Consider the following 22,678-nt stretch of genomic DNA (forward strand, 5'->3'; position numbering starts at 1 on the left):
CAGGGCGGGCCACAGAGGGACTCGCCTTAAGTAGGCGTTCCTCGCTGGCTACTGCGCACTAAAGCGCAGGTAGCTGATGGTGACTACAGCAAACACTCACCCCACTCAAAGATGGCGCCCAAAACCGGCAGCCCACCCCAGAACCGGACCCGCTCAAGCGGATGTTTTGGCATTTATCTAGATTTATAATATGTTTTGTGAACAGATGAGGTGATAAATTGTATATTTCTACATTTATGTAATGGGTTAATGTGCACTCAGACTTAAACCCCCATGAAAAATAATTTGCACACATACATTTTGAGATATGTAGTAATTGAAGCAAATCTAATTTAGCTTTGTAACTTCCCATGCTGCCAATAAGTACAGCAACTGGCCCAAAATTCATTAACCTTAGTATGGAGTCACTCAAAAGAAGACCAATTATCTATATTTTTCCACTTTTAAATAAATACAGATAGGAAACACATGGTTTCTGTCTGTACTTAGCTGTAAAAATCAGAAAGAAACAGGAAAACAGGAAGCCCTAGTCACAATTCATTTAAACAAATGTCACTAAAATGAAGAATCATTTGCACCAAGTTACTGTTAACATTTCCAATATAATTTGAAGTAGAAAATATAATGAATATGCTACTTACCAGTATGCATCTGTTCTTGGCATGTAGGGCTGCTAACATTCATATCTTAGCATTAGATCGCCGCCTAGTGTTGGGTCCGGATGATCGCACATTGTTGTCCTGGAAGAGTCTTCGAAGTATCCTGAGATAGGTGGCTCCTCCCCTGGACTACAGTGCGCATGGGCATCGGCTCCATCCCCAGATTGTTTTTCGCCATTGTGGCAGAAGATGGAGTGAAAAGTGTAAAGGATGTCCATGCTAATGATTGAATACAATAGTATATCTGCAGCTGCGACAGGCACCGGGGAGGAGGGTGGGCGATATGAATGTTAGCAGCCCTACATGCCAAGAACAGATGCATACTGGTAGGTAGCATATTCAGTTCGAGGCATGTGGGCTGCTAAATTCATATCTTAGCATAGAATACATAGCAGTCCCTCCATTAGCGGCGGTTGCCTGTGCCAGCTGCAGAAACCTGAAAAAGTGTTTTGAGAACAGCCTGTCCTACAGCAGCTTGCTGCTTGGAATGCACATCAACACAGTAGTGTTTTGTAAAGGTATGTGGGGTAAACCACGTGGCTGCTCTGCAAATGTCTTCTAAAGGAATGTTCCCCAGGAAAGCCATGGATGCCCCCAATTTGCGTGTGGAGTGCGCCCTTGAGGGTATCGTTAAAGTGCGCTTGGCCTTTTGATAACAGATTTGGATGCACTTAACGATCCACCTGGCTATTCCTGCTTTGGAAATAGGGTTGCCTTTGTGCTGTGGCGAGAAGGCAACAAAAAGTTGTTTTGTTTTCCTAAAGTGTTGTGTTCTGTCTATGTAGTACATCAACGCACTCCGTACGTCTAACGTATGGAGCATTCTTTCCGCTACCGTTTGTGGGTTTTGGAAGAACGCCGGTAAGTCAATAGTTTGGTTGAGATGAAACTGTGACACCACCTTCGGAAGGAATTTGGGGTTAGTACGTAGCACTACCCTATTTGGATGAATCTGAATGAATGGCTCTTGGATTGTGAGCGCTTGTAGCTCACTAACACGCCTCAGTGATGTAATAGCAATGAGGAAAGCTACTTTCCACGTTAGGAACTGTAGTTCACATGAGTGCAGTGGCTCAAAGGGTGGTCCCATCAGTCTGGTGAGGACCACATTGAGGTTCCACACCGGAGCTGGCGGTGTTCTTGGGGGAATGACTCGTTTCAGACCTTCAAGGAAAGCTTTAATGGCAGGCACCCTGAAGACAGAGAGATGCTGCCTATTCTGAAGATAAGCTGCGATGGCGGATAAATGTATCCGAATAGAAGTGAACGCTAGATTGCACTTGTAAAGATGTAGCAGATAGCAAATGATGTTAGGGATAGATGCATCTAGCGGGTTGATGTCATTGGCTGTACAGTAAATGACAAAACGCTTCCATTTTGCAGCATAGCATGCTCTGGTAGTCGGTTTTCTTGCCTCCTTGATGATGTCCATGCATTCTGGAGGTAGGTGGAGGTATCCAAACTCTAGGACTTCAGGAGCCAGATCGCCAGGTTGAGCTGTTGCGGATCTGGATGCTGAATGTCTCCATGGTTCTGCGTCAAAAGTCTGGGCGTGAGGCGCAGTCTTTGATGCGGCACCACTGAGAGTTCAAGGAACGTGGTGTACCATGCTTGGCGCGCCCACGTTGGAGCAACCAGGATGAGAGTCATCGAGTGCTGCCTTAGCTTTCTTGCCACCAGCGGTATCAGAGGGGCTGGCGGAAAAGCGTACGCAAATTTGCCTGACCAGTTCATCCATATCGCATTCCCCTGCGACTGTGGGTGAGGGAACCTGGCGGCAAAGTGTTGGCATTTTGCGTTTACTTTTGTCGCAAACAGGTCTATCTCTGGATGACCCCACTGCTGGAAGTACGGGCGGAGTACAGATGGGTGTAACTCCCACTCGTGCATTTGATGGCTGTATCTGCTGAGCAGATCCGCCATCTGATTGTCCTTGCCCGGGAGGTGTTCTGCCATGAGGAAGATGTTCCTCTGAATGGCCCACCGCCACATGCCCTGAGCCAGATGAGACAGCTGTGGCGAGTGGGTGCCCCCCTGTTTTTGAATGTAGTACATCGCGGTCATGTTGTCCGTCCGGACTAACACTACCTTGTTGCACAGATGTACAATGAAGGACTTGAGCGCCATGAAGATTGCCATCAGTTCCAGATAGTTGATGTGCATCTTTTGTTGCTGCGTCGTCCATAGTCCCTGCACTGTGTAAGTGAGCAGATGAGCTCCCCATCCCTGGAGAGATGCGTCCGTTGTCAGGGTAATCTGTGGCACTGGCTCCTGGAACAGTCGGCCCTTGCAAAGGTTGTGTGGAGTCCACCAATGCAGAGAGTCGTATGCCCGACTGGTAACCAACACTAGGTCTGTTAATTGTCCTTGGGCCTGTGTCCACTGATTTGCTAAGCACTCCTGGAGCGGGCACATATGCAACCGTGCGTGGGGGACTATGAAGATGCAGGAGGCCATCATGCCTATCAACTGCATGAACACTCTCGCTGGAAGTGAGTGTTGTGGTCTGCACCTCTGGATCAGAGACTGCATGCTGTCTATCCTGACTTGGTTTGGTTGAGCCATGGCCGTCAGGGTATTGATCGTCGCACCTAGAAACTGCCGGACATGTGCCGGCTGAAGATGCGACTTTGGGTAGTTCAACGAGAAACCTAGATCGTGAAGGAGGTGAATGGTAGTCGACATGTCCGCGGCGCACTGTTGTTCCGACTTGGCTTGAACGAGCCAGTCGTCCAGGTAGGGGTAGACATGGATGTTCTCCCTCCTGAGGTGCGCTGCTACTGTCGCCAGACACTTGGTAAACACTCTTGGGGCTGTGGTCACTCCGAAGGGTAGGACCTTGAACTGATAATGCTTGCCTTGGATAGTGAACCTGAGGTATTTTCTGTGGGACGGGTGTAGTGGTATGTGGAAATAAGCATCCTTGAGGTCTAAGGTTGCTAAGAAGTCCCCTTGGTTTAACAAGGGAAGAATCTGTTGCAGTGTGAGCATATGGAAATGTTCTGACAGTATATAGAGGTTGAGGGGACGTAGATCTAGAATGGGTCTGAGAGATCCGTCCTTCTTCGGAATAAGGAAGTACAGGGAATATACCCCTGTGCCTTCCTCCTGTACTGGCACGAGCTCGATTGCGCCTTTTTGCAGCATCACCACTACTTCCTGCTGCAATAAGTGCAAGTGCTCTGCGGACATAGGCCGTTGCCTTGGTGGAATGTTGGGTGGAGTGGATTTTAACTCTAGACAATAACCGTACTGGACAAGTTGTCGCACCCACCTGTCTGTGGTGATGTTTCTCCAGACGGGCAGGAACTGCTGTAGTCTCCCCCCGACAGGTGTTAAGTGGTCGGGGGGCAGTGACAGAGAGTCACTGTTTGCTTGGGGCAGAGGAGCGGGAGTTGTTGTTCCCTCTGCCACGTCCTCTGGTGCTGTTTCCTCGGTAACCCCCCTTGTTCTGTTTGGGGTACGAGGATTGTGCTCCACCTCTAGAGAATTGTGATTGTTGACCCATCTGTCCTCTGGTGACTCCACATGCACCTGAGCGACGAAAATTGTTGCCACGAAACTGTTGTGATTGTAGGGCCCCCATAGACTTAGCAGTTTCTGTGTCTTTTTTAATTTTTTCTAGGGTGGTGTCCACATCTGGACCAAACAGCCTATCAGGATTGCCTGGCTGATTAAGAATGGTTGTCTGAATGTCAGGTTTAAACCCCGATATGCGGAGCCACGCCTGTCGTCTCAGCATGACGCTAGTGTTAATGGCCCTAGCTGCTGTGTCTGCGGCATCAAGTGCACACTTTATGGCTGCGTTGGAGATCAGTTTTCCCTCTTCTATAAGCAGTTTGGTGCCCTCTTTAAACTGCGAAGGCAGGTGTTCTAAAACCCGCTCTAGGGTGTCGTAATGCGCCCTATCATAACGTGCCAAGAGTGCCTGTGTATTTGCAATACGCCAAAAAATTGGCAGCCTGTGCAGCCACCCTTTTGCCTCCTGCCTCTAGCACCTTGGACTCCTTATCCGGGGGAGGAGCTTCACCCGTTGTTTGGGAGTTGGCCCTTTTGCGGGCATTTGCGACCACCAGGGAGTCAAGCGGCAACTGTCCCCGAATGTATGCAGGGTCTGCAGGTGCTGGTCTGTACTTCTTTTCGATACGTGGATTGACCACTCTCGCCCTGGTAGGTTCCTTAAAGATGTCCGCAGCGTGTCTGAGGACCCCTTTGAGCATAGGCAGTGTCTTTACTGTCCGTTCAGAGACTGAAAAAGTGTCAAATAGAAAGTCTTCTTCTACTGGGTCAGCATGCATGTCCACATCATGATTAGCAGCTGCCCTCTCAATGAGTGCATGAAAACCTGCAGAATCTTCTGTTGGGGATGCACGTGCAGTGAAAGGCTGTGGGTCTTGCCCCACATCTTGGGTGCCTTGGTCACCAATGTCATCATATGAATCCGGCTGTGCATCTGGTTCATTGATGGGGAAAGTGTATTGGTCATCTTCAACATATCCCTCACCCTCAGAGTGTTCTGGGGAAGGAGTTGGGCTCCTTCTTGGAGGAGGCTGGATAGGTTCCATGAGGCCTGAAGCGTATTGAGGAAGCCTTTTTTTCTTTAGGGGGATGACATAGGAGTCCACTGGCTGCGAAGTGATCCTCCTCTTGTAAAGGGTCAATTTGCCCGTGTCTGCGTCGATAAAACGCTCTGAATCCTCATCAGAGTCGAGTACCCGACTTGAAAGTGCCCCTGCCGTCGAAGAATCCGACTTCTTTGGCGTCGATTTTGTTGAAAAGGCCTTTGGCGTCTCTTTTGGCGGCAGAAGGAAGAGAAGTTTCCCCGCAGGCTTCACCGGAATGTCCATCGGCTTCTGTGGCGATGGCATCGGAGCCGGCGTAGCAGAGGCCTTCTCCCTGATTCTCTGTAGTGAAGCGGCGACGAGGGACGCGTCACTTACAGCGGCCTTTGGCGCCGACGAGGTCTTGACCTTGCCCTCGGATCCGACGTCCTGTTGGCCCTTCTGAGTTTTGGACGATGATGCCGCAGCCGCCGACCCAGAGTCCTTGGACCGATGCGCAGATGTGCCAGCCTTCGATCCGTGTGATTTTGTCGGCTCCGTCACCACCACGCGTCCGACTAACGGAGTCCCAGTCGGAACCGGAGCCGTGTCGCTGGCTTTGGCGGGCTTTGACAGCGTCGCAGCGGTTGACCCGTGCCGACCACCCTTCTTAGAGGATCCCTCCTCTGGCGCCGTTTTCGACCCTGTGGAATCGGCAGATTTCTTCGACTTTTGTGGACCGGAGGTCGACGGAGTCGATGAAGCAGCGGGTGTAGTCGTTTTTGGTGGTACGGCCGCCATCTTAGGGTCGTTCGAATCGATAAGTTTCGGTTTCGTTTTCGGGTCGGCCATTTTAGGTGTAGTCGATACCGTAGGTTTCAGTTTCGGTTTCGATACGGGCTGCGCAGCAAGTATGTCCGTGGCCGGGCCTGAAGGCGGGGCCGTGGCTTGCGGTACGGGGTCTTGGGTAAGGCCGACAGGCGATCCCGTGACCCGATCTTGATCTTCGTAACCTTCGGGGCATAGCTCGTCCCCTGAGCTATCTTCCGCGGCCCCATAAATCTCTTCGACGTCCCCTACCTCGTCGACGTATTCAAGGCCGTGATCCACGACTCCGTCGTCGTCTTCCGGATCTGCCTCGACCTCCGTCTCGGGCGGGGAGATTTGAAGATGATGGCTCTGGTCCTCCTCTTCTCGGTCGCCGAAGATGTTTTCTGGAGCCGGGGCCGCTTGTCTGGCCTCAAGGCGCACCGCGCGCCGAAGCTTGAGTGTCTTCTTCGACCTGAATTTTGCGCAGGCCCTGCAGTTGTCTTCGTTATGGTCTGGTGAAAGGCATTTGTTACAGACCGGGTGCACGTCGATATGTGGGTATTTGGACCCACAGAGCGGACAGTACTTAAACGGACTCCGCTCCATGCTGGAAAGTTGCGTCGTGTCGCGATGAGAAGGCCTCGATGTCCGAAGAGTGCAAGCACTCCGTTGATTCCGACTCCAAGAGACGGAAGAACTCAAGATCGCTCGCAAACAATACCGACGCAAAGAATACTAGGCCTTTTGGCCGTAAAAAGTTAGTTTTTCTCGGTTCCGACAGAGAGACGTCGAGACCGCATCCGAACCCAATGGCGGAAAAAAAACAATCTGGGGATGGAGCCGATGCCCATGCGCACTGTAGTCCAGGGGAGGAGCCACCTATCTCAGGATACTTCGAAGACTCTTCCAGGACAACAATGTGCGATCATCCGGACCCAACACTAGGCGGCGATCTAATGCTAAGATATGAATTTAGCAGCCCACATGCCTCGAACATTATCCTACAAATTTACGCAAACGCAGTAAGCTCACTAAATATTGCTGTTTAAAGAGATTTCAGCTAAGAAGGATGGTGTAAGACAGAAGCTGTAGATATGCAAAATGTGACTGGGCAATTGTGTTTCCCTGCTTCAGAAACCACAAGGGAAACATGTGATTGACCTAAATGGAGAAGGTCATAACAAAGGCAGTTTCTGTCAAGCAACAGTGCCCATCATTGGAGTCTGATGGAGTTAATACGCATTCTAGTAAATTCAAAAAGCAGTCTCTAGGTTATGAAGGGTAGATTTCCTTATTTCCTGTGCTAGGGAGGAGTACTGCTTCTCAATGACATTCATGTCATCTGCTTGTGCAGTGGCTTATGTAAATCTTACAGGTGTATGAATAAAAGTATTGTCTAGATGAGTGCAGCAAGAACACTGTGCAGCACATAACTAATGCCAATTGTAGCATGACTTGAGACATATTGGGAGACCATGTGCCCAGATTTACACCAAATGCTGTACTAATGAATATACTAGTACGGGTCAGCTTCCTTCTCCTCCCGTTTTACAAAAAGGTCATACCTACAGCTGTAAAGAAAATGAGGTCTGCCTTCGCATTGTATCACCTCTGTTAGGCAGAAATACATGATGCTCTCATTACTTCACTGATTTTCATACAATCTATTTCTGCAACACTGTAGGGTGGCTTTAAGCAACAGGAACAGTTATTAGATGAAGATAGCAAATAGCCAGGCACTCAGTACATTTTATGAAACAGACTCACTTTCTTGGCATATAGAACAATCTTCTGGACTTGTCCCGTTTCTGCAAAACACTGAATTACTTTGTTGGGAACATTGGCCCTCAGATACACACTGAGGGCCAAAGTAGGATCCACAGACTTCACAAGATCGCCCAACTCTTCCGAGCACTCCAGCTGAAAAGTAACAACACATTAGTAAGAACAGCTTATATTCTATTTTAACAGCAATTATAATGACATTTCTTCACAGGTTTCGAAAATGTTAATTCAATGATATTGCCCCCAAGATTTCATAGTTCACAAAAAACCCTCACATTGCTCTCTACAATCTCCCACATAGCCCTTAACACCTCACACAGACCAAGATGTATACTTCCAGCAATGCACTAGGAGTCCATTATCATAACCTCCATATTAACCGCCAAAAGGCCCTTCAAATAGACCAAACCAGAAACCTGACCAGTGCTCATAATCTACACAGTTGCCAACTGGCCCCCCACATGCTACTAACCAACCTTAGGGAAAAAAAACAATTGTCCTTCATTTTTTCAAACCTAAAGGATGGACAGAAGTCCACTCATGCCCGTATTTCCATACCAGTGTAAGGTTTATTTTAAAGTGTACCTATAACCATTAATCCTCCCCCCCCGATCCTGGCCCTTCACTTCTGCATTGAACGCTCTCATACACCATGCCTGGCTATCAGTTTATCAAAGTAATTGTCACAGATCTATTCAAAAGGCCCATCTTGGTATCTCGGCGTCCTTGGTTTTGCTCAATCTTTGCATACACTAGACTAATATACGCTGTGCATCAGGCTATGGCAGCTAACAACTTGAACCAGACTTATTGTGCTGCAATTCATACTTCACAGGCTCAATATATTTGGGCTAAATGTAAATAAAAAACATTTCTGGGCTGATTTGAAAGTTGTAACAGTTGCTAGCTTCTGTTATGCACGAGAGGTAGGAGTGGGATGTGCTTATTGCAAGCATTGCCAGGAAACCATGAAAATAAAAGGTTACTTACCTGCAACAATCTGTTTGCAGCATGCAGTGCTGAAGAATCACATGCTGTGCACACTCCTGCCTTTTAGTGTTGGGCTCTTAATATTGCAGGTGATTTTACTTAGAGTATGTGCTTTGAGTTGTGTGATGACTAGACATACTTATGCCTTCTGCTGAAAACCCACAGTGCGCCAGCACACACAACCCCATCTCAGATTGTGTTTATGCCCAATGGGTAATAGGATGTTCTAAAGATACAAAGCATTAATTATGAAGCATCTGTACAGTGAACATCCAGCTGTACCACGCCTGGAGAGGAGGGTGGAGCACAAGTGAACCTGCAGCACTAGAAGCTACACACAGATTGCTGTTTGAAGGTGCACAGGGATTGCCACTAGATGTATGCGTATATAAGTGTAGGCCGATTCTATTTTTTGTAAATTCAGCAAGTTATATGCAATGTGCTGGACTATTAGTGCTAGAAAACGTATATTTCGAGTTACACAGTAAATTACAAACCATTTCCATTTAGCTGCACAGCATGCTCTTATAGTATATTTTCTGGATTCTTGAACAATTTGAATACAGTTTTGAGACGGCTTTAAGTATCATACGTGACAGACTACCAGACTAAGTGAACGGAGGTTGAAGTGTAACAGCTAGCTTCTGAGATGGAAGTACATGTTGGACACAAAGGCAGTTTCTTGTGTGGATAGACTAACCGCTCTCACAACAGGGGCAGCATACCCACGGAGGAGCAATTAGAAATAGTGGCATTTATGTCTGATCTATTTTGTGGACTAATTAAGGTATCAGTGAGAGTGGGGGAAAAGCATAAGTAACTGACCAATCGATCCAGAGGTTATTTCCCCAGGAATGGAGCGTGGGTACCTGGATTTTGGCATTTTTAATTTGTATGAGTGGCAAACTAGGCTACTGTTGAGGTGTCCCAACATTGAATGTATACAACATCGAAGCTGATCTCTCTCTCGCTCTCAGGTAAGTTTGTTCATGACTTCTGCTGAGGAGCTCGTAAGAGTCAATGTCTGCTGCCAGCAAGTGCTCCACAACGTGTATGCTGTGTCAGAGTGACCAGTGGCAGATTGTCTGAGCTATGTTGGATAATAGTGGGGTTTGCGTGATCCCCTCTAGTTTCTCTATGTAGTACATGGTTCTCAAATGGTCTGTTTGAATTAGTACCACCTTGTTGAAAAGTATGGTTTGTAAGTGAATTTGCACGAACTCCACCCCAGTGGTAATTAGAAGCCTTTTTAGCCGGCATCAATGCACTTCAATGGTGAGACTGGTTATTTTGGCCCCCAGGCATGTAAGGGATAAGTCTGTGTTAATGGCCAAGTGTGGCTGTGGATCGAAAAATAATCGTTCCAGTAGTTTTTGGGACACCACAAATCTGTGCTAAACAGTGGCTTCCACCAATGCCGGTAATTAATTTGTAAACAAATAAGTTTGAAAGCCCTTCTCAAGAGGCCACTGCAGCTTGCACCACCCTTTGCCCTTACCAGCCCTGCCAATGACAGCACTAACACAACGACTAACAATCACACATCAGCAGGTGTGACAATTTAGACTATTGGAAGCCCCCAAAGCTAAAAGAATGTCTTGAGAGGCAGGAATCAGTAATTTTAATGCATATTGAATTCATAAACACCTGTTGTGCTGATCTCTAAATTAGACAAATGGTGCTACTATGTGGGAGACTGTTATAAGTAATAATCAAAAGGAGCTAGCTACTTTAATAATGTATGTGTTATATGTGTCTGTTTGGAGAAAAACCGATTTGTTTTTCTGAAGGCCCTCACCCACCAACCTAGTTGGTGGCATGCTTCATCATCGGGTCCCACCCAAGGCACAGAGTGTGCCTCAGGTGTGCTATGACACCTGGTTACAGCAGAGCAGGTTTTGTTAAGTGAGTGTGTAGTGAAGGTGTTTTGAGTGAGGTTAAAAAGCTGTCCTAGAGGTCCCATGAGGTTAATTTATTAGTGGGCCCTAGGCAGGGTAAAAACAAGGCTTTGGGACGTGGTTGGAGAGACTTATGGTCTCCCACGTCCAGTGTGGTCTACTAGTTTCAGCCAGGCCTTTTTATAAAACTGGCTATCGTCAGGACCTATGTGAAGGGTTGAAGTAAGGGACCCACGTGTTGTCAGTGCCTTTATGTGAAGCACACACTAAGGTGCTCTAATTGTGAGAGGTGTTTTCCTCTCAGTTTGTACTTCCTAACTTCAAAAGAGCAAACTCCATGAGTCTCCGGCGGGGATCAGGGACTCCTATGCACTTGGGCGATGTCTCCGGATCTTCTGGATCACCTGACACCAGTTTTACAAAAAGAAGGCCTGGCTGAAACTAGTTGACCACACTGGACGTGGGAGACCATAAGTTAAGTTAAATTAAGGGGCAGTAAGGGGAGTGAAGGGTAGTAGCCAATGGAATACTTACCCTTGAGGTCACAACACCTCCTAAATGACCACTTCCTGTGGGGAGTGGGCATAACCCTGTCCCAGAGTTCCTAATTTCACCAAAAACTAGATGATGGAATCCTCCTTTTGTGGAGCACTCAGGTAGTCCACTTTGGGGGTGCGACTAGCCTGGTGGTGCAACATGACTACATGCATAGCTAATTTCTCACACGTCCTGGTGCCAAATGGGCCTCAGGGCAGTGTGTGGCATCTCCCAGGTCTGTAGGAAGCTGGGGTTGCAAATCAAGGGTGGCAGGGCCGTGAAACCTTGACCTTGATATGCTAAATTGCTAGCCATCCTGCTGGAGGTGGTATGGCTTCTTGACTCAGAGCCTGGGCTCTCACCTGCAGTGGTTCAGAAACTTTTCTGTGGTGACAGACTGGTCGATTCCAATAAGAAAGCACACTAGATAGTGGTATGTTTTTAATATGCCCTCTGGATGCTGCTGATAATAAATCTGGCACAGTCAACAGTACAGATTTATTAAGCCAAGGTGTTTGATACCAAACACCATAGGTTTCAGTAAAGCCATCACGCTGGGGATCTCCTAATGACCAGTGCCCAGTACATATATTTAAGATGGCTTCCCTGTTCGCTTGTACAATCTAGTGATTGAACTAGACAGCACATGTAGTATAATGCACACTGCCTTAGGGTTACAAGGCCTGCTGTAGGGGTGACATATATTACCTGTAGTGATTTTGGCATGGCACACAGTGGCCTCACAGAAACCTGGAGCAACCCCAACTCAGGCCCGGATATTGCCCAGTCCGCGGCAGCTACAAAATCACCCGCAAGGACTGCACCGACCGAACAGGAGGAGGAGGAGGAGGAGGAGGAGGAGGAGGAGGAGGAGGAGGAGGAGGAGGAGAGGAGGAGGAGGAGGAATCGCCATCGTCCACAAGGACTCAGTCTGCCTTACCTCCCTCTTGGACGACAGAACGAAAACCATGGAACATCTCCACTTGCAGGTCCCGACCAACCCCAACACCACCCTCCGCAGATCCATCATCTACAGGCACCCTGGCCCCCACCCGATTTTCACCGGTGTCTAGGTTAGCACACCCCGGGTCCTCGCATCTAAAGACTACATCCTACTCACTGACCTCAACTTCTACCTGGACAACCCCACGACCAGACCACCGCTTCACTTTTAAAGAACATCACCAACATCGGACTGAAGCAGCTAGTCACCGTGCCTACCCACGACACGCTCGACCCAGTCTTCTCCGCCAGCAGTAACATCACCTACGACCACACCACTGACCTCATCTGGACTGACCACAACTGCGTACACTTCACCTTCAACTCTCCCACCATACACCACCGCAGAGCATCGCTCCCCATCCCCCACCCGCCGCAGCTGGAACAAGATCACAGGGGAATCTTACCGCCTTGCTTAGCACTACCACACCGCCGCCCACAGCAGACGCAAACACCTCAGCTTTCAACCTCCAACATTGTAGGACCAACTGCACCAACATCCCGGCCCAGCTCCAGAAGGCCCCAGGCAAACTAAACACCAAGAAAGCCAGCAGGTTTACGCCTGATCTCCGCGAGACCAGATGCACTTGCAGACTTTAAAAGAAATGGAGAAATAACAAACCCCAGAAACCCAGACATCCTCAAAACCACAAAGAAAACGGCCCTCCAAACCAGAATCCACACCAACTCTTACAACAGTAAAGAACTCTTCGTCATCGCCAAGGGGTTCGCCAGGACCAGCAGCCAATCCTCGGACATCCCCTCCAAGAACTCTGCACCAAACTCAGCACTTATTTCCACCACAAGATCAGACTGATCTACCACAGTTTCTACGCTCAACACACTTCCGAGCCCAACACCACAACCTCCCCAACTACACTGCACCCTGCTCAAATGGCCCGCTCACCACAGACGACACTAGAGACCATGAAGAGCATCCACTCCAGAACCCCCAAGGACCTCTGCCAGCACCACATATTTCACAGAACAGCCCCCAAACTCCAGGGCATCCTCAACTGCTGCATCGAGACCCCAATCTTCCCTGCGAGGAAACATGCCGAGATCAACCCCCTGCTGACAAAAGCCATCTGCGATCTCAATGGACCTCAGAAACTTCCATCTTATCTCCCTGCTCCCCTCCCCAGCAAAGATTGCGTAGTAGGCCATCAACACACAACTCTCGGAATTCAATAAGTGAACCACATCCTGGACATCTCCCAATCCGCCTTCCGAAGCTGCCACTGACAACAGTCACACCCTTATAGTGGGGGCGAGACGGCAGCCCTGATCCTGCTAGACTTCTTGGCTGCCTTTGATGCAATCTCACACCGCATCCTAATTACGAGACTTTACGGCGCTGGCATCCGCGGCAAGGCCCTGGACTGGATCCCTACTGCTCCGGCCGAACTCAACGAGTCAGACTAACTGTTCCGCTCCGAGCCTACACTGATCAACTGTGGAGTGCCCCAGGGCATGTCCCTGAACTCCACCTTCTTTAACGTCTACATGGCCACCCTCGTCGCCATCACAAGAAACCACAGACTCAACAGTCTCTTATGGAGACAAAACCCAGCTGAGCCTCTCACTCACCAAGAAACCCTCAGCCGCCAGAATCGACTACTATAGTGGGATGAAGGCTTTTGCCTCCTGGATGAAGGACAGCTGCCTCAAACTCAACTCGGATAAGATGCAAGTACTCATCCTGTGACCCCACCCCCTCTGCCTGGGACGACTCCTAGGGGCCTTTTGTACTGGAAAACCACCGGCAGCCCAATGGACTATGCACGGAACCTTGGCATCATACAGGACTTTTTAATCACAATGAACCGCCAGATCAATGTCGTATCCTCCTCATGATTCCACAAGCTACCCCTGCTTTGGAAGAATTTCAGATGGACCCCCAACGAAGCAAGAAAGACAGTCACTCATCACCAGCAGTCTTCCTCCCCAGGAAACTACAGAACATTCAAAACGCCACAACACGACTGGTCCTCAACATACTCCACCGAAGCCACATCACTGAACACCTTTGAGAACTGCACGGTCTCCCAGTCAACAAAAGAATCACCTTCAAGCTCCTCACTAATGCCTACAAACCCCTCCACAACGCTAGACCAGCATACCTGACGTACCAACTAGACACCTCCACTCTGCTCAACTGACCCTTGCCTCCATCCCTAGGATCCACAAGATAACTCAGAGGAAGATCCTTCTCCAACCTCGCCGCCAAGACTTAGAACACCCTGCCCCTCCATCTCAGGAAATCCCCATCCATGACCAAATTCAAGCAGGATCTCAATACCTGGCTCTTCGACTCAATCCAGATGGATCAGCAGTACCTCTCAACTCCCACTACTCCCCCCTAGCACCTTGAGACCCTCACGGGTGAGTAGCCCTGCTGTACAAACCCTGACTGAGTGATTACCATGTTGTGTAGTCACATTTGAGTTCCACCATGACACTCATTCTGCAATGGCAGCCCGCATGCAATTTATATGGGGTCCCCTAGGGTGGTAGAATACATGCTGCAGCCCACAGGGGCTCTCTTTAGTACCCAAGCCCTAGGCACCAGGGATACCACTTACTAGGAGTTTACAGGGATGCTAAAGTGTGTGCCAATTGCAACACAATTAGACCATTTTACCTTGTTTTTAGGGAAAGAGTACTGGCACTGGGGGTCGTTAGCAGGGACCCAATGCACATCAGTCGACAAGCATCAGCACCAGTGGCAAAAAGTGAGAGTGACCTTGACAAAAAGGGGCAATTTCCTAAAACCTTCATCCTAGGTAACTAGTACGGAAAGAACTGTCAGAATCTTCCCTTAGCAGCTCCTCAATGGATTGACGTGGGGCACAATGAGACAGCCTCCCTAAAATCCAAACGCTTTTCCTTGCTTGTGAATGTGGCTGCAGAATAGAAAAATGGAAGGCGAAGAACAAACTAAATATCAAATCAGGGACATTTGTATAGAGCAGCACATCACTCGAGAGTCTCATGGCTCCTGCAGACGGCTCTGATTTAACACTGGCTTAACCATCAAATAACCATGACTTCAGCTGCTTACGGAAACGGTTATGATAGGGGATGGTACGAAGGTTGGCAGGGATTTTATTCCATGATGACGGAGCGAGAAAGACCGTCCTCGTGTTCTGGCAGTGCGAATTCTTAGGGGGGTAAGCAACGACGTGTTGCTAGATCTAAGTGCCCGGCTAGGCTGGTACCAGTGTAGTTTGTTGGACCAGTATTTAGGCCCCCTTCCATACATGTACTTGTGAATCAGACAAAGGGTCTTAAAAATAATTTGCTTCTTCACTGGAAGCCAATGTAATGATCTTAGACAAGGGGCAGAGGAAGATCTGGGCGGGAGGTCGAGACTAGCCTAGCTGCCGTATTCTGCTAAGTGTGGAGTCTTTTCAACAGGTTTTCGTTAATTGCGACCAGTAGAGCATTTCCGTAGTCCATACGGTTTATTATTAATCCCTGGACTAGTGGTTTCCTGGCTTCAATAGGAATCCATTTGAAAACCTTTCATAGATTACGCATCACTCCAAAGCAAGTGCCGGTGATGTGGTTGATCAGACTTTTCTTAGACAGTTGATTGTCCATATAGACGCCTACATTTCGTACAGTTGGTTTAGGAGTTGGGGAGGGACAGAGATAAGAGGGCCACCAGTCATGAGACAGGTACTCCTGAGCCTTACCAAAAAGCAATGTCGGACTTTCCACCATTCAACTGTAGGCAGTTGGAACGCATCCATCTGTCGATGTGGGACATGCATTTTTAAAAACGCTGCTTTGTTTCTGCAGGGTCTGGGCCAATGGTGACCAGAATCTGCATGTCGTCCGTGTAAGATATGACGTCAAAGCCATAGAGTCTGATCACCTTGGCCAGTGGCGTCATATACAGATTGAAGAGGGTCGGGCTTAAAATAGAGCCCGGTGGCACCCCCAACGCAGCTGGTCTCTCATCTGAAACATTTTTGCCCATTTGGACTGCAGTGACTCGATCAGCTAGATAGATTTGGAGCCACTTAAGGGCATTTCCCCTGACACCAATCTCCCACAGCCGATGTTCTAAGATGCTGTGGTAGATGGTGTCGAAGGCGGCAGATAGGTCGAGCAGGACTAGAAAAACTGACTGATGTTTGTCCAGAGCCAGCCTGATATTATCCATTACTGCGACCAGTGCCGTCTCGGTACTGTGTGCCACTCTAAAACCAGACTGTGAGGGGTCAAGCAGTCCGTGGGTCTCAAGGTGGGTTACTAGTTGTTGATTTATGAGAGATTCCAACATTTTGCCGAAATAGAGGAGAAGGGATATGGGACGATAGTTTTGAAGTACATTTGGATCTGCTGTCGGTATTTTCAGAATAGGTCTGACCATGGCAGCTTTCCATATTTTATGGAAAACAGCCTCCAGAAGAGATTTATTAAAGAGATTGGTTAGGTTTTCTAATAACAAAGGTGCAATAGTAGGGAAACATTTTGGAGGTACTGGGTCGTAGGCGAGCCTAACTTTATCCTTAGCATAACAGTAGTGACCGATTTTATGTCACACTTGACAAAATCATGAAGAATTTACAGAGGGTCAGAAGACAGGCTGGGCACATCATCAGAATAAGAATTGTTATGTTGTGAGGGAAAGGAACAGTGAATGGCTAAACTTTTATCTTCAAAGAATTTAGAAAGAGAGTCCGTCCATTCCTGGGAATTAGGAATCTGTGGCTGGTTACTAGGGGTTGTAAATTCTTTCAAGATCCGATACAGTTCTTTACAAGAATTTTCTGCCTGATTTATCCAATTTAAAAGAAATAGTTTTTTTGCCAATTTGATGTCGTTCATGTAACTGATGAATTTCTTTGTAAATTTTGCGATCACCCATGTTTTTGCTCTTTCGCCATTTTCGTTCCGCGGTTCGACACAGGAACTTAGTAGTCTTTAGTTGATCTGTGAACCGGGGAGCGATTCTGGGTTTGATTTTAATCTGGGTGAGGTGGGCTTTTTTTTGTCTAACGCCATCGTAATTGCTTTGTCAAAGTCATGTGCTGTTTGATTTACACTGACTTCTTGGCCTGGGTGGTCTAGACGAAAGTATTTAGAAAAGTGAGATTGAGTAACTTTCCTCCAAGATCCTCGTGATATTAATTTGTTTCTGTGGTCAGTTTTGGTCCTTTTGTTAGGGAAGGCAAATTTTAACATGTAATGATCTGACCATAGTAGGGGGACTGGGAGTTCTATTGTGATACATAAAAAGTTGGTGAAAAGAAGGTCAAGTGTATGACCGGCATTATGGATAGGACCTGTGACCAGTTGGCACAGTCCGCGTGTTCATATTTGAGATCAGTTGATCGGTGTCTGTGTTTGAAAAAATCTCAGCATGATAGTTGAAATCTCCGATTAGAAGAAAATTGGAGGAGGCCAGAATATGGGGAGCAATGGTCTCTAACAATTTGTCAGAGAAACCCTCTTTGGGTCCAGGGGATCTGTAGATTAGGGCCCCTCTCCAGGTGCTGAGTGGTAGGCAGTCTATCTTGAAAATACATAGTTCTATGGGATTCGAAATTATGGTTTCTTAAGTTGTGATGTTTAAATCCTCAGTGGAGGCTATTAGTAAGCCTCCTCCTCTTTTCTCTTTCATATCAAACGAGTTATCTTGTACTGTGACGGAAAGGCAGTGCAAACATCAGGGGATGCATCTTCATGCAGCCAAGTCTCCGTAAGAAAACAAATATCGGGAGCTATACAATCTAGGAGACTCCAAAACTCTAACGAGTGCATAGGGACAGAGCGGGAGTTCAAATAAATAGCCCTAACTAGGTTAGATGTCGTAGATTTATCATGACTAAGGGCACTTAGAGGTTGGTTTAGATTGACAGGTCTGATTAAACATGCAATTTCTGGATTTCTTTGTATGTCTGCTATTTGTTTTTCAGTAGGTTCTAGATATAATTTATTTAGGCTTTTAAGTTCGATACTAGAATATTTTAACCGTGCCATGATACCTTGTATTCATAAAGTTTCTGTACAATGGATGGTGATTAGGTCTCGGAAGGAACAGGCGGGGGTCCGGGCGGCACGTCGCTGCGCGCGTCCACGCCCTGTCCCGCTTTAAATAGGAAATAGTGGAGGAGGAGCTTAGCGGGCATCCGTGATGGCCGCGTGAGCTCGGAGCTCTCCGGACCCCCGCCACTCCCGGCATAATATCCTGAAAATATCCTGGATTCTTAAATGGATTATTGAAGAGGAACCTGGGCTGATCTCAATACTGGTTTCGGATTTTGAATTGGACCGGGGGCACCGGAGATACGTCGAATCGAACTTTCCGAGGCCCGCCTCGGGGCGCTCCCGGGACTTGGCGAGGCTCTGATGCCGGGTCTAAGTTGAACAACAGCGGCAGTGGGATTTGACTCATGCGTCCCCCTCTTAACTTTCGGTTTCGATTCCCACTCTGACTACGTCTCTCTACTGATGTGTCTGGCCGGTGGCTGACCCAACAACGAAGCAGTGTAAGGGAGCCTTTCGCTCGATTTGGATCTGTTCGGGCCGTCTCACACCTTGACTTGCCCCCGTTGGTGATTTCTGGACGGTGGCGCCCTGTTTTTCGGCGGCCATTTTCACCAGGTCGCAAGGGTCCCTCGGGGGCTCATTCTCCACCGTGTCTGGCAGAGGGGACCAAGAGAGACGGAAGGCCAAGACTCCCCTTCGTGGGGGCCCGGTCCAGTCTAACATCATGGACCGGTATACCCAGTCTAAAGTGTCCCCAGGTGCCGTCATCTCTACCCAGAGTGCAATGGGGGACCCGATGGCGGAGCTATCCCTACAGGACGTCATGGGCGCCATCTCTAACATGAAGGAGACTATCGAACATGAAGGAGACTATCGGCCAACAGTACGAAGCCTTGGCTCACAAAATCGACACTGTGGCCATTGATGTGAACTTGATTCGGGCTGATCTGTCCAAGACCAATGAGAAGGTGACGTCATTGGACCTCAAGACGACAAGTCTCACGACCGACGTTTCGGAGCTTCAGACGGAGATTGGCAATCTTAGAACGGCGAACAATTTCATGTCCCATCGACTGGAGGATTTTGAGAACAGGGCACGACGCTGTAACGTGCGTGTAATTGGCGTTCCGGAAAATCCTGAGGCTCACTCCGTTGATCTCCTTGTTGAGGACCTGGTTCAGAACTACCTTGCTCCGTCTGGGTTAAGCAAATTCTTTGCGGTGGAACGTGCCCATCGTGTTCCGGGTGGAAAGTGCAAGCCAGGCGCGCCGCCGAGGCCCATCGTTGCCAAGCTTTTTCACTACAGGGACCGAGACGCTATCCTGCAGGCCTCGAGAGTGAAGGGCCCGGTGGCTTTTGAGAATGCTACTGTGAATTTCTATCCGGACTTTTCTCAACTGGTCCAGAGACAGCGAATGGGCTTCCGTGGAGTCAAGAAGCGTCTCCGTGACTTGGGACTGAAATACGCCATGCTTTTTCCCACCAGGCTGCGAGTTGAGTACAATGAGCGGACATTTTTCTTTGATCGACCTGAGACAGTCAGTGATTGGCTGGATTCCTTGCCGGATCGAACTAACCTGACTGATCCCGCCAAGCTCCCGGATGGGGCCGAGGGTGGCGTGGAGAGCTGACAGCAATATCTTTGCCCCCGTAACAAGACAATTTCAGCTGGGGTTCCGTAGTTGTGTGGTTTTTCTTTTCTGTGTCTCCCCATCTTTTTCCTCTCTCGGGGTGGCGGGTGGGACATGGGCCCTTTCCTCCTCCGGGGTCTTTCTGTAGAATGGGGTTGTTTGGGCGACAGGCACACTGCATGTTGGGGTGGCTTTTCAGTCTATTGCAGGGGTGCAGGGTGGGGGGTGTTGCATTGGGTGTTGGGGGGTGGGTTGGTGGGGTGTTTGTGGTTGTGTTTTGTTTTTTTCAAGGCGATGTAATGTTTGCAACTTTATTTTCAGTGTCTTGCTCTTTGTGGGGTGGCTCCTGCGTCACATGTTGGGATGGGGGTTGATGTTTATTTCGTGGAATGTCAATGGTTTGGGGGATCGTATAAAACGGGGGGTGGTGTTGCGATATTTGCGACGACTGTCTCCTGATATTGTGTTTTTGCAGGAGACACACCTAGTGGGTAATACTTGTCATGCGATGAATAGGTGGGGCTATCGTCTTGTTGCACACTCGGGGTTTACTACGGGCTCCAGAGGGGTAGGCATCCTTGTCCGGTCTTCCCTTCCCCTTGAGATAGACGAGTTACTCCTGGATGATAGAGGGCGATATGCCGCCCTCGTGGGACGATATGAGGGCAAGACCCTTTCCCTATTTACCGTTTATGTACCCCCTGGCCTGCAGACCTCCACCTTTTCTGATGTTGGCCGAGTGCTGTTGGGACTTCCTGATGGTGCTCTTTTCCTGGCTGGTGATTTCAATTCTGTTCTCTCGGGTTTGGTTGATCGTCACCCCCCCAGGGATACCCCTTCGGCCCAAGCTTGGCTGGGTGGTTTCCTGGATACCTTTGGTTTGGTGGACTGCTGGAGACTTGTACATCCCACCCAGCTCCAATATACTTTCCACTCTGGGACCCATGGCAGTTTGTCCCGCCTTGATTATTTCCTCATGCCAGCGGCACAGGCTTCCTCGATCCGGGAGATTAGACACCTGGCCCGGGGCATCTCTGACCACTCCCCGCTCTGGCTCTGTTTTGGAATGGGTATAGAAGCAGTGGGGCGGGTGGCATCTATCAATCCTTGGTACTTGAGCTCTCCTGGGACACGTGATCAACTGCTCAAGTCCTTAGACCACTACTTTCTGGACAACGAAGGGTCCGTCTCCTCTGCGGTGTCCCTATGGGAGGCCTTTAAGACGGTGATTCGTGGGCAGGCCCTATCTCTTATCGCTGAAACTAAGAAGGCCAGGAATCGGGAGGTGGTGGTTCTGGAAACAGAAATACTTGGGTTGGAGGCTGACCTGGAGTCGGGTGTTACGTGTGACAAACTCCATGCCCTTAGTCTGAAGCAATTTGACTACAAGTCCCTGGTCACGGATGCTGCCAAGACGATGTATAGGGAACAACGGGGCCGACTTTACGATGTTGGGGATAAGGCGGGTAAATTGCTTGCCTGGCTGGACAAGAAGGAAAGAGCGAATCGTGTTGTACCTGTGATTCAGACTTTGGATGGTGTGAGAGTGACTGACCCGGGTGAGATAGTGGAATGTTTTGCGGATTATTTCCGTACGGTTTACTCCCCGGTGTCGGCTAGGGACGAAGATGACTCCCACTTCTTGTTGCGTGATATAGATCTGCCCTGCCTTTCGGAAGTGGAGCGGGTATCTATGGAGGCCCCGTTCTCTACGGACGAAATAGCGGCGGCAATTCGATCTCTCCGTTCGGGCAAGGCCGTGGGCCCGAACGGCCTGCCGATTGAGCTATACAAGCTGCGGCCTGATAAGATTGCGCCCTATCTTCGAGCGATGTTTCGGGAATCCCGTGATCTAGGCACACTCCCCTATGACCAGCGTCTGGCCACGATAGTGGTTATTCCTAAAGAAGGTAAACCCCGAGACCTTTGTGCGTCATATAGGCCTATCTCCCTGTTAAACGCTGAGCCTAAGGTCCTAGCCAAGGTTCTTGCCACTCGTCTGCTGGTGGTCATCGGTGACTTGATTCATCCGGACCAATCCGGGTTCATCCCGCACCGGAACACGGCCCTTAACCTGCGACGCCTTCACGGTGTCCTTGCGAGGGCGGAGTCTCTGACGGAACCGGCCATTTTGGCTTCATTGGACGCCTCGATGGCCTTCGACACGATAGAGTGGCCCTACCTTTGGGCTGCCCTCGTGAAGTTTGGTTTCGGCCCGGAGTTTATCGGATGGGTGAAACTGTTGTATACCAACCCCTTGGCACAGGTCGTTGTTAACGGTCGAGTGTCGGTACCCTTTTCCCTTGGTAGGGGGACCAGGCAGGGATGTCCCTTGTCTCCGCTGCTTTTTGCTCTCGCATTGGAGCCGCTCGCTGCGTGGCTCCGATGGGAGCCGTCTATTAAAGGTATACGGTGGTCCCCCGACTTTGAGGATCGTGTTTCGCTTTACGCCGATGACATTCTTCTCTATCTTACCTCCCCACGTAAATCTCTGAATGTCCTTTTTGACGTCCTTACTTCGTTCGGCAAGAACTCTGGCTTGATTATAAACTGGGCTAAATCCTGTGTGTATGTTATTTCTGGCGGTTTGCCTCCGCTACCAGGTAGATTTCCCATTCAGGTTGCTCAAACGGGCTTTACGTATTTGGGTATATTTATTACACTGGACACGTCGCTCCGCTTCGAACGCAATCTCCTTCCCCCACTTCGTAGATTGAGGCTGGACGTGGCCCGGTGGCGTAAGTTACCTTTGACGCCGCTGGGCAGGGCCGCCCTCTTCAAGATGATGTCCCTGCCGCGCTTTCTTTATGCACTCCAGA

At 49.0% G+C, this 22,678-nt stretch overlaps 1 protein-coding gene across 1 annotated transcript in view; it reads right to left on the reverse strand.

Moving 5' to 3' along the window:
* The window catches only part of CLTC (clathrin heavy chain), a 987,367-nt gene that overhangs the window by 602,345 nt on the left and 362,344 nt on the right, over positions 1-22,678 (reverse strand). Inside the window, exon 9 of the mRNA XM_078679837.1 lies at positions 7,778-7,930. Coding sequence (XP_078535963.1) covers positions 7,778-7,930 — 153 coding nt within the window. The remainder of the gene's footprint in view (positions 1-7,777; positions 7,931-22,678) is intronic.

This window comes from Lissotriton helveticus, chromosome 3_1, assembly GCF_964261635.1.
Source record: "Lissotriton helveticus chromosome 3_1, aLisHel1.1, whole genome shotgun sequence".
Classification (NCBI taxonomy): Eukaryota; Metazoa; Chordata; class Amphibia; order Caudata; family Salamandridae; genus Lissotriton; species Lissotriton helveticus.